Source organism: Erpetoichthys calabaricus, chromosome 7, assembly GCF_900747795.2.
Source record: "Erpetoichthys calabaricus chromosome 7, fErpCal1.3, whole genome shotgun sequence".
Taxonomy (NCBI): Eukaryota; Metazoa; Chordata; class Cladistia; order Polypteriformes; family Polypteridae; genus Erpetoichthys; species Erpetoichthys calabaricus.
The window spans coordinates 17504020-17517310 of record NC_041400.2 but is presented as its reverse complement, the minus strand read 5'-3'; the positions used below and the strand labels follow the sequence as shown (position 1 = coordinate 17517310).

Below are 13291 nucleotides of genomic sequence, written 5' to 3'. Positions count from 1 at the left end.
TTGATTAGGTTCCTATACTTCTCCTCCTGCCCACTCCTGATGGTAGCAGTGTCGTCAGTGAACTTCTGCACGTGGCAGGACTCCGAGTTGTATTAGAAGTCCGATGTATATAGGCTGAACAGGACCGGAGAAAGTACAGTCCCCTGTGGCGCTCCTGTGTTGCTGAACACAATGTCAGACCTGTTATTATTATTGTTATTATGCTGTTACTAGACAAAAAGCCCGTTTCAACAACGTAAGATGAAACGGGCATGAGTTTGTGTCAGTAGTGTACGAAGAACAAATGATAAGTAAGAAATAAATAAGAAAGTAATGTAAGTAATAATAATTAACTAAGAGATTTGGGATATGTATGACTTTATCACGGCAAAAAATACTGTACACTTAAAAAAGACATGCTATCTATGACAACGTTTTTTATTTGTATACTGGAGGCCTGTCAGTATGCAACTAAAGTTGTAAAATCTTTCTGTAGACTACATTTTTTGTGAAGACACTCTCACTGTTTGGTAGTAATTTCCCTTGATGTGGCCCATCTTTAACTTGCACCTTCACGTCACTCGCCCACTGAAAGTACTTAATAATAATATGCTCTTACGTACTATTTTGAGTGTGAGGGTTGGCTGTGATCGGGGCTAATATCCTACGCCTGGACGGAAGGATTTGGGATTTCAGAATAATAATCCCGAAATGCGTAGGCTAAATCCGCCGCCTGCCGTGATGAAGCAAATTTTCTCTTTAGAGGCATTTGTATAAGTTGGAAGTGAGACGAACTTTGATATGTTTAAGTCATGAATGTACCTGTTGAAGACAGTTGTATAATGCGTAGGCTAAATCCGCCACCTGACGCGATGTTGGGGTTGGATTTCAGTCTCGTTAGGTTTTTCGGGCAGCGGTGCAGAAGGCGACTGCGCATTCGGCTTCGGACTGACGTCAGCGAGTGTGCAGAAGGCGACTGTGCATTCGGCTTTGGACGGACGTGAGTGAGTGAGTGAGTGAGTGAGTGAGTGAGTGAGTGAGTGAGTGAGTGAGTGAGTGAGTGAGTGAGTGAGTGAGTGAGTGAGTGAGTGAGTGAGTGAGTGAGTGAGTGAGGAGGCAGGTGAATTATGTATTAAGATTTTGGAAGAATTAAGTGGCTAGGAGAGACGAGCTTTGTTGGTCTGTTCTCGTCTAGATGCTGTTCAGTTGTTGGAATGTAATTTTTTAATGTTTTTTAATGGTTTAGAATTTTCTGTAAAAGGTATGAAATATATGTACAGTATACACAATATGCATATTGACTCTAAAACTTTATCAGAAGACTAAAAGAGCTTTGTTATGTTTATTTCTTTCCAGAATGATAAATCACCAGGACGCTCAGCTAGCCGATCAAGTAATATTTCTAAGGTAAGCACATTTGTCAAGTTAGGTATAAATTAATTTTCTACATATGATTCATAGTTTTGCAATTGTAGCCTGAAATGCTTTTGTCAGAGAACCAACAAAAAAAACACTTGCATTAAGTAATTCTATAAATGTAACGCTGTTGGCAGTTTGGCTTTGTATTACTTCAGCAAGATTGACTGTAGAGACCTACCCCTCATGACGTCTGTGGCAATATTTAATGTAAGCTTTGCCACATTGTCATTTTAGTTTTCATGTAGCCATCTCAGAAAAATGTATGGAAATTAGTAAATTGAATACATGTAAGTTCTTAATGCCTTTATACAAGATTGGCAAGACTTGGATATCACGGGTGTTTGAAAGCAGTGCATCCCACGCTCTTTAAAATACCGATTCTTTCATGGCATTCTATAGTTCCTTACTGGGCTGTGTGGTTCCTTGTCAAGCCATTGCTTGACAAAGCACCATTTAATTCTGGGAAGGGTTCTGTGCATAGGAAGTTGGTTTGCCGTGCTTTGAAAATTTTCCTAATATGAAGAAAACAATTTGAAATCTTTAATGTATGGCAGGCTTCCTATCAGGACACTAACTGATTAAGAAAATGTGGACTTAGCGTGAGGTGTTGTATGCAGCGAGAGTCCTTTTAAAATCAAGACCCCTTTCACAAATCTGTTCCCACCTATTCATGGTCATTTACTGTGTGGAGCCTGTTATGGATCTAAATAAATGAAGGTTTTTTTCTGGATCCTTCACGTGGATGGGTCTTTTTGGAAACAAAAGTGGTTCCCCTATGGGATCTTTCGGAAGAACCGCTCTGGCATATTTCTTTTTAAGAGTGCAGCTTTTGCTTTAAAATAAATTCTTCAACAAGAACACGGGGACACAGATGGAAGCCTAATAACGGTAGACTTCACACAAACATCAAAAGATGTTTTGTTTCCCACAGAGAATTATAGACTTGTGAAATAAGTTACCCAATACTGTGGTAGACAGTAGGGAACTTTTGAAACTTAGCATGACGTCATTTTGGAGAGATGAGGGGAATGGTTGTTCTCGTCAAGATTCTTCTCATCTTCTAATACAGTGTTTTATTTAAATCCAAATGGAGCCCAAGGCAGGTTAATCACATTGAGTAAGAGATGAGGACTGATAAAGAGCAGGGCGTCCTATACTCGGTGAAGCCTTATTACACTCTGGTGAGGCCTCATCTGGAGTACTGGGTGCAGTTTTGGTCTCCAAGCTACAAAAAGGACATATCAAGGCTCGAAAAATCCCAGAGAAGAGCGACTACGCTGATTCCAGGATTGCAGGGGATGAATTATGAGGAAAGATTGAAAGAGCTGAGCCTTTACAGTTTAAAAATAAACTTTAAAGGAGACATGATTGAAATGTTTAAAATTATGAAGGGAATTAGTCCAGTGGATCGAGACTGTGACTTCAAAATTAGTTCATCAAGAACACAGGGACACCGTTGGAAACTTGTTGCAGAACCAAACATTATGAAGTATTTCTTTACACAGAGAATGATAGACACTTGGAATTAGTGACCAAGTAGTGTGGTAGACAGTAAGACGTTGGGGATTTTCAAAACTCGACTTGATGTTTTTTCGGAAGAAATCAGTGGAGATGACTGGTGAGCTTTGTTGGACTGAATGGCCTGTTCTCGTCTAGATTGTTCTAATGTTCGAAAAAAATTATCTTTAAGTGGACCTAAAAGATGATAATAGGAAGGGATGAGCTCATGACTATAGAGATTTCATACTCAGCAGTTTACACTTCGGTTTGAAGTGATGAATCCCTGGTTCTTCTTCAGTGATGATTCTTTCCAAAAGAGCATCACCTTCATCACTGTAGTGGTCCAATAAGTGTTGACAGGAGGTTCGACGAATGTGCTTATGCTCTTCTGTGAGCAATGCCGGGGCCCATCTTGCACAGACTTTATGATAGCCAAGTCTGTTATGGATAATTTCATCTGAAGAACTACAACTAATTTGCACATGATTTGCCATTGCATTGATGGCGACTTGTCAGTTCATCAGAATCATGGTATGAATGTACTCAGTGTTGTCGTCAGGAGAGGAAGTGGACACGCATCCTTCTTTTTCATCATGTTTAACACTTTTTTGAACACCATTTTTGAACTTCTCAATCCATTTGTGAACACTCTGCCATGATGAAACACTGTCACCATATTGTGTAGAAAGCCTTCTATGGATTTCAGCCCCTGCTAAACCTTCAGCCCACAAAAGCAAACCACTGCTTGCTGCTCTTTTTTGGTACAGAGAGTGAAGCAGCCATGTTTAATGAAAGAAATAATCGGGAATGGTCTCCCCTCAACTTTGTCGTATACTCAGATATGGGGATGGATACTTGAGGAGTAAACCGCAAGACAAAGATTATATTTTTATATTATGTACATTAAAGAACCATCAACAACAAATCAAATCAGATTAATAATATATTGAACAATTACTATAAAAGTAAAGTTGAATAAATCGGACTCTGCAGCTGCATGGATAAAAGGTAAAGTAGCACTTCCGGTTAGCGGAAATAGCCCAAAAGTTGATAGAAATCTAAGTTTTGTACCTTATACTTGTATGCAAAATTTGGTTTACCTAAGTGAAAGCGTACTTAGGTTATCGTGTTTACACACACACACACACACACACAAATATAATTCCAAAAATGGTATTTTCGGATTCAAGGAAGTCTAAAACGTCAAGATTCATCAAAATCACAACATCAAATTTTTGGAGGATTCCAATAATTTCCTTATACTTCATATACAAGAAAGTCAGGGAGATCTAAAACGTCGAGATTCATCAAAATCATGACATCGAATTTTTGGAGGATTCCAATATTTTCCTTATACTTTGTATATGAGAAAGTCACTGAGGTGTAAAATGTCAAGATTCATCAAAATCACGACATCAAATTTTTGGTGGATTTCAATAATTTCCTTATACTTCGTATACGAGAAAGTCAGGGAGGTCTAAAACGTCGAGATTCATCAAAATCACGACATCAAATTTTTGGAGGATTCCAATACTTTCCTTATACTTTGTATATGAGAAAGTCAGGGAGGTGTAAAATATCGAGATTCATCAAAGTCATGACATTGAATTTACAATATAAACAAGAACGTTAAAAGAAGAGAAAGAGAAGGATCGGGGTTGAAACTTTATCACTGGGACCACAAGCACACATAGTTTCCACATGTGAGCTGGGAAAGTTGTATAGCCAAACCAAACAACATGATCACAAAAGTGTGGATAATTATTGACCTACCCTCATGTATAATAATGATAATAATCATTCGTTACATTTATATATCATTTTTTGTCACTACTCAAACAGCTTCAGTAAGTGGGGAGCCACTTCAACCACCACTCATGTGTAGCACCCACTTAAATGATGAGACGGCAGCCATTTTTGCACCAGTACACTCACCACACTTTAGATGTTAGGTGGTGAGAGAAAGTTAACCGAATAGAGAAAGGGGATGATTAGGGTACCAGAATGACTTGGCCATGGTGGGCAGTTTAGCCTGGACATTGGGATACACCCTGCTCTTTTTGAAGGATACCCAGGCATCATTTACAGTATGACCACAGAGAGTCTCATCCCAAGAATGTCACCATTTTTACAGCACAGTGTCCCCATCACGGCACGGGGGCATTGGGATCTACATTCAGACCACAGGTTAAGTGCTCCCTGCTGGCCTCGCCAACTGAAGGAGTTGATCCTGTTTGGTTTAAGCTAGCGAAGATGGATAGTTTCAAATTTTCAGGATGTAGGAAGAGTGCATCTTAGCTGTAAATTGTTCAGCATAACCACAGAGACACATCTGGAAACTTTTAAGGGCAAATTTCACACAAATATTAGAAAGATTTTCTTCACACAGGGAACGATAGACACATGGAATAAAATGGCCAGCTGAAGTGGAGGAGAGCAGAACTTTATGGACCTTCACATCTCAGCTGGATGTTTTTTTGGATGATCTAGATCACGAGTCTTGAACTCTAGTCCCGGAGGACCACAGTGGCTGCAGGTTTTTATTCTAACCCTGTTCTTAACAAGTGCCGTGTTTGTGCTGCTAATTAACTTCTTGTGAATTCATTTTAATTGAATTGCTTTGTTAAGATTTGTTCCCCTGAATCTCTTCATCGTTCCTCTGAATTGCTTCATTTCTTTCTTTAAATGGCACCCAAACAGAAATGAAATGTAAAGTGAGTGAGCCAACAGAAGACCAACTAAGTCAGGACCTCAAACTCCAACCAGTTGCTTAATTAGGCTCTTGATTCTTGTTCTTAATTAAACCCGTTCTTTAATTCCATGGTTTGTTGCTGCTCTCATTGTGCAATAGCAGCCATTTCTGAAATTGTTGATTTTCTCTTTTCTAAGAGCACTGATAATATGTTTTAGTGACCTGAGCAGACCAACATGCCTGAGACCTTCACCCTTCTTTATTTTCAGATATCGTATGATGGACACCTGGGGGGTATTTTCCGTACGTCGCTTAAATCATCCGAGATCAGGTGCCTCATCTTGGATGAGTTAATGCTGGTGAAACTCATCCTGGATAAGTCGGTTTTTCAAACGCAGCCGTGTATCAGATTAGTCTAGCTGGGTCTAATCATCCGAGATGAATGAAAAGCCCATATATATTGAGTCTAGAAAACATGATCAGCAAGTCTTTGATAGCCTGTAACAAAATGATGAAAGAACGGGCGCATCCCCCTCACCCCCAAAACAAGCGGGATTGGACCTTTTATTCAAAGGACATGAAGAATTTGAAGATTTAATATGCACAAGGGGTAACACTGCAAAAGCAGCCCAGACCAGAAAGTACAGCTGGCAAAAAGTGGCCGACAAATTAAACGCTAAGTAGTGTGCATTGTACTTACTGAATGCAGCGTTTCATTTCCTATGTGTCAGATTAATTATTATTTAATATGTCATAATTCCAGATCAAACGTGAGCACAAGGAGAACATGGGAACAGGTTAAAGTGAAGTACAAGCAGTGCCGGATTAACCAATAGGCACATGCAGCATATGCTACGGGCCCCGCAATTTCGGGGGCCCCCAAATGGTGGACCCAATATTTAATGAAAAAGTGTAGCATTGAAAAACTGGTCTTTAAAAATATTATCTTTACGTTTTTAAACTGTATATTTCTTACACAACAAAACTTTAGGGGCCCAACACATAAAATTCACATAAATATAATAAGATTCTTATTATAATTGAGAGTAAAATAATTATTTAGTCCGGTTTGAACTGTTCAGAATCTAAACTTCAGATGATGCAGACCAAAAGGGCCCCCAAATTTGAAATGTGCTACGGGCCCCCAAAGCTCTTAATCCGGCCCTGAGTACAAGAATATACTTCAAACTGGTAAATATTGGTATATAACTATTTAAAGAATTGTTGACATAAATAATCATATATAATATAAAAAAAACATTAATTTTAAAGCTAATAAGAAGGCAGACAAGCAAAAAAACGGGTGGAGGTCCACATGGTCCAGACCTAACCCCTGCAGAAGAGTTGGCTCTCCAGCAAAATGCCCATCGCCCTGTTTCTGAGGGCATTCCAGAGGGAAGCTCCTCCTCAGAACCAGTGGCAGGATGCAGTGGTCACTTCTTTTCAGGTAAAGGATGGTCATTGCATATATTTGTCCTCCATGTGTGCCATAGGTATGTTCCATATAATAGCCCTCTTTTTTTGTTGGGTCAGTTGCAGGGAATGTCATATCCCTTGAACCTGTGTCTGACCAACGAGATATTGACGAAGGTCAAATATTTGATGAAGACACTGTGTCTGATTATTCATCAGGAGGAGAGGTACATTTTCCAAATAATGTTTGATCAAACTCCACTCTGATCAGTCCCATGTGCCCCAATCACATTTGGAAATCCTGGTAATGAGAATGTTAGGCTGATTGTGAGATTCTTTATGGAACGGTGGGTGTTTTTACCTGTGTATTACCTACCTGCAATGGCATGAAATGCCTCTTTTATTGTCTGCACACGCAGGTGTCCAGGAAACACTATGAAAACCCGAAGGAAATATTTCAGAGCCAAACAGACTTTACGAATTGCCTGGCAAACTGCACTTTTAGATAAATGTTCCGCATCGCCTACAGTATATAAAAAAGTTGCGCTTGCAAAAAACCTCAAAGCAATGCGTACTGTCTGTGTGGTTGTGAGAGCCTGACTTTGCCGAGTTTGACTTCGAATATAAGGTGCTAATAAATCTTTGAGGTACAATATCCAAACCCCCACCCCTGGCTAAAGCGGTATCTTTCGAAAAGAATTTCCTCCGGGAGCAATAAAGGATCTTGCCGATTGCACAAACCCCTCTCTATTTGAAATTCTCATCTTATAATTTGCGCACCGATATCAATTGGTCGCTCATTCATGAACGCCGCAAGCCATGACTGAATGAATTCCACGCACGGACACTGATTAAGTGTGTGAGTTAATCCTTGTTTACGTAGAACAAACCTGCTCCGAGCAGGTCTGAGGATTAGGATGTGTTGCTATGACAACACATCCAGCAAGAGTTTTCGAAAAACCGACAGATCCAGGATCAGGCCAAATCGTCAAAAATGACATCCAGCTAAACAAGTAATCCACGTACGAAAAATACCCCCCAGTTGTTTTGGCTCATTTTGTATTTTGTTATTGTTTGGCTGCAAATTAAGGAAAAAGAAAGAATTCAGGGGGCTGAGTCTTCAAGAACAAGTCAATTCAAATGAAAATACGACACATAACTCCAGTTCTTAAATCCTTACACTAGCTCCCGGTTAAGTTTAGGGCAGATTTCAAAATCGTCCTTTTAACATATAAAGCATTAAATGACTGAGGTCCGGCTTATTTATCTGAACTTATCATGACTTACAAACCTGAGCGCACATTAAGATCTCAAGATGCCGGTCTGCTTATGATTCCAAGAATTCAAAAGAAGTTAATTAGCAGCAAAAACAGGTCACTAATTAAGAAAAGGGTTAGAATGAAAAGCTGCAGCCACGGTGGTCCTCCAGGACTGGAGTTTGAGAATCCTGATCTAGATCACGGGTGTTGAACTCCAGTCCTGGAGGGCCGCAGTGGCTGCAGGTTTTCATTCTAACCCTTTTCTTAATCAGTGTCCTGTTTTTGAAGCTAATTAACTTGTTTTGCTTTAGTTTTAATTAACTTGACTCAGACCCCTTAGTTGTTTCTTTTTCCTTAACTAGCAGCCAAACAATAATCCATCCATTATCCAACCCGCTGAATCCGAATACAGGGTCACAGGGGTCTGCTGGAGCCAATCCCAGCCAACAGAGGGCACAAGGCAGGGAACCAACCCACCGCAGGACACACACAAACACACCCACACACTAGGGACAATTTAGAACTGCCAATCCACCTAACCTGCATGTCTTTGGACTGTGGGAGGAAACCAGAGCGCCCGGAGGAAACCCACGCAGACACGGGGAGGACATGCAAACTCCACGCAGGGAGGACCCGGGAAGCGAACTCAGGTCTCCAGGTCTCCCAACTGCGAGGCAGCAGCGCTACCCACTGCGCCACCATGCCGCCCCAAACAATAATGAGATATAAAAATGAGCCACCTCATGACCGACTCACCTGTACTCCTCACACAATATCTGAAAATAAAGAAAGATGACGGTCTCAGTAAGGCTGAACTCTCAGCTCACCAAAAGATTTTAAACAATGTTCTTAGAAAAAACAAAAAAATCAATAATTTTGAAAATGTCTGCTGTGACAGAATGAGAGAAGCAACAAGCCATGGAATTAAATAATGAGTTTAATTAACAGCAAGAATTGGCTTCTCATTAAGAAACTGATTGGAGTTTGGCGTTCCAGTTTAGCTGGTCATCTGTCAGCTCATTTCACATCTCATTTCTGTTTGGTTGTCATTTACTGAAGAAACAAATCAATTCAGAGGACTGAATCCTTAAAAACAGGGCTATGAAAATGAAAGGAAAAGGAGTTAATTAGCAGTGAAAACTGGTCACTGATTAGGAAAAGGGTCAGAATGAAAACCTGCAGCCACTGCGGCCCACCAGCCCCAGAGTTGGACACCTCTGATTTAAATGAATAGATGGACAAGCTTGTTGAGCTGAACGGTTTGCTCTTATCAAAATGACTCTCTAATCGAAACAATATTACATCCCTAGCAAGTATTATAAATGTCTTGCTTTAAACATTATGGTTTGGCTTTGCTTTTAATAAACAAGCAGAAGCATATAAATGGGCCAGAAGCGGAGAAATGAATTTTCCTTTAGTTACACGCTGTGTATTTATAACCAAAGAAGCTTGGCTCCCAATGCCCACAAGCGGTACTTTACTGGAGATATCGGGATTTATTGCTGAAATTCATTTGTATTGTTATGCATGGAACTTTCAAATCCTCTACCCACAAGCTTAAGGAAGACATCAATTTGTGAGCCACGTCTCCGCAGACCTGCAGTATTTTCACTTTCATTTACTTCTGGTAAACAAGTGTCAAAATCAATTAGCGTCCCGTCTGTGCACATAGCAAAAGGACTGACTGGAGTTTTATTGAGTCTCATTTTGACAGTTTCCTCCTGATATCTTTCTAAACATTTCAGTTTATGACTGGGGAAACTCCTATGCCTTACTGATTAGTTTATAACTGAGCCCTAAATAAAATCCAATGCATTAATGGCCTCTGAAAAGGCCGTCCATATATAAGAAGGATGGATTTCTACAAAGTAAAGAGTGCTGTTGGCTCCTAAGAAAACAACTAGGCACTCCTTTTATTTTTCGCAGCCTTCAGATACTGAGTGAGAGTGCCGATGTCTCCGTGAACAGGGACATTTGATGGAAAGACAATCTACGCTCCTCGGAATTACTAACAAGTACTTCTTTATATACAAAGAAGATCTTTTTAGCTTGTGTCCCACAAGGAAGTGACATTTTCATGGTTACGAAGACGAGTTCTGGCACGATTTTCAAACTTGTGCCTCTAACGCTAGCATCTGAACCTCTACAAAGTCATTCCAATGAGGTGGAGCTGCAGTGAGGTGCACTTGTGCTGCTCACACGTCTTCTCGCGTGATCCTGGATTCATCCTTCACCACATGGTGATTTATGCTTCACCGCAGTTTGATCACAGAGAGCTCCTTGGACTTTTGTCTTGACGTGCACTGTGAATTGTGGGACCTTCTATACGCAGGTAGACGTGTGCCCATTGTTTCACTTGGCCACAGGTGGACTCCATTCAAGTTCTAGAAACTTCTCAGGGTCACGCGTCACCCCAGTCTGAGGTCACATGCACTCTGAAGGTGTAATAATAATAATTCTTTGCATTTATATAGCGCTTTTCTAACTACTCAAAGCGCTCAGCAATTGCAGGTTAAGGGCCTTGCTCAAGGGCCCAACAGAGCAGAGTCCCTACTGGCATTTACGGGATTCGAACCGGCAACCTTCCTATTGCCAGTGCAGATCCCTAGCCTCAGAGGTGTTCATCAAGGTCCTCTCCGTAACTGTCTACATTCATCCTTTTCTCAGTTCTGACCAAACCCCCTGTCCTCATAGCACTACCACTCACCACCATCTTTCACCATAATAATAATAATTAATAATAATAATTTTTTGCATTTATATAGCGCTTTTCTCACTACTCAAAGCGCTCAGCAATTGCAGGTTAAGGGCCTTGCTTAAGGGCCCAACAGAGCAGAGTCCCTAATGGCATTGACGGGATTCGAACTGGCAACCTTCCGATTGCCAGTGCAGATCTCTAGCCTCAGAGCCACCACTCCGCCCATAGGGATGTGATGCGCTGTAACTGATCTTCACTGAAGTACTTGAAGTTTTGAACTAAAGAATTCAATTTTTGTCTCCTCAGATCAGAGAATACAATACAATACAATACAATTTATTTTTGTATAGCCCAAAATCACACAAGGAGTGCCGCAATGGGCTTTAACAGGCCCTGCCTTTTGACAGCTCCCAGCCTTGACCCTCAAAGAAGACAAGGGAAAACTCCCAAAAAAAACCCTTGTGGGGAAAAATATGGAAGAAACCTCAGGAAAGGCAGTTCAAAGAGAGACCCCTTTCCAGGCAGCTTAGGCGAGCAGTGGGCGTCAAAAAAAAGGGGGTCAATACAATACAATACAGAACAGAGTACAAGTAATCCTCAATTCAGTATAACAGTGTAATAGAAATATTACAAGTACAGGGCAGAAGTCAACAGTAGATGATATCATATAATACGATAAGGATTTGTTTAGAGTCCTGGAGACCTCAGCCATCAAGCTGTATCGACCAATTGTCCATTTCACAGCTGAGTTAGCGCTGGGCCAGCCAATCTGATGAAAGGACCCCTCTACCCATTGATTAAAGTGATGCCACATTTGAGTACCAAGAGGAGGAACAGAATAGCTGAGGGTTAGCAGCAAATTCTAACTCTCATGTTATTTATGTTTTAGTGCTAATGACTGACAACAGAGATGCAGTCTGTATAGTTAATCAGCAGCTCTAGTCAGGGTGTGCTACACTGAAGTAGTGAGTGTACAGCTGGGATTTGAAAGCTGAGACTGAAGGGGCATCTCTTATAGTAGCAGGCAAACCAACTGTAACTAAAGGCTCAACCTCCCACTGTTATTTTATTAATCCTTGGAATCATAAGCAGACCGGCATCTTGAGATCTTAATGTGCGCTCTGGTTTGTAAGTCATGATAAATTCAGATAAGTAATCCAGACCTTGGCCATTTAATGCTTTATATGTTAAAAGAAGGATTTTGAAATCTGCCCTAAACTTAACCGGGAGCCAGTGTAAGGATTTAAGAACTGGAGTTAAATGTTCGTATTTTCTTGTTCTTGTAATAATTCTTGCAACAGCATTTTGGATTAACTGGAAGCTGTATAAAAAACAGTTTGAACATCCAGCGAACACCGCATTGCAGTAGTCAGTCCTACTAGACTACTTTTCCTTGTACTCTCACTTTATATGCAGGTTGGCAAACTCCAAGTGGGCTGTCATGTGCCTTTTACTCAAGAGTGGCTTACATCTGCTGGGATGGTCATCCTTCCGACATGTTCGCCCATCTCAGTGGAGGACTTTTGAAACTCTGTTAGAGTGACCATTAGCTCCTTGTCAACCAACACTCTTCTTGCTCAGATATTAAGTATGACTAGACAGCCAACTCTAGGAAGAGTCCTGATGATACCAAACGTCTCCCATCTCACAATTATGGAGGACATTGTGCTCCTGGGAAAACTCAAAGCTTCAGAAATGCTTTTATCACCCTTTACCCTCATCATTTGCCTCACCATGGTTTGACCACAGAGAGTTCCTTGGACGTCATGGCTTGGTTTTTGTCCTGAAATGCAAAGTGAATTGTGGGACCCTCTATACACAGGTATGCATGTGTCTTTATAAACGATGTCCAATCAATTCAGTTTGCCACAGGTGGACTATAATTGAGTTCTAGAAACATCCATCCATCCATCCATTTTCCAACCCGCTTGATCCCAACTGCAGGGTCACGGGGGTCTGCTGGAGCCAATCCCAGCCAACACAGGTCGCAAGGCAGGAAACAAACCCCGGGCAGGATGCCAGCCCACCGCAGTCTAGAAACATCTCAAGGAGAATTAAAGTAAGCTGGATGTTCCTGACCACACTCCGGAGTGCTACATGAATGAGAGACATAATGTTTTGATTTTTGGTAAATTTGCAAACCTTTCTGAAAGCATGTTATCACTTTGTCATTATGGGTTATTGAATGTAGGGCAAAATAGCACGTGTGTCCATTTAAAATAAAATCTACAACACGTCCTGGAGGGCTACCCTGGCTGTAGGTTTTCATTCTAACCCTTTCATTAATCAGTGATCAGTTCTTGCTGCTAATTAACTCTTTTGCCTTAATCT

At 40.8% G+C, this 13291-nt stretch overlaps 1 protein-coding gene across 3 annotated transcripts in view; it reads left to right on the top strand.

Annotated features, from left to right (window-relative positions):
- marchf1 (membrane-associated ring finger (C3HC4) 1) overlaps positions 1-13291 on the top strand; it is a 447051-nt gene that overhangs the window by 342310 nt on the left and 91450 nt on the right. For all 3 annotated transcript variants that reach the window (XM_051929799.1, XM_028805007.2, XM_051929800.1), the window contains one exon: positions 1336-1386. In XM_051929799.1, the coding sequence (XP_051785759.1) occupies positions 1336-1386 (51 nt within the window). The remainder of the gene's footprint in view (positions 1-1335; positions 1387-13291) is intronic.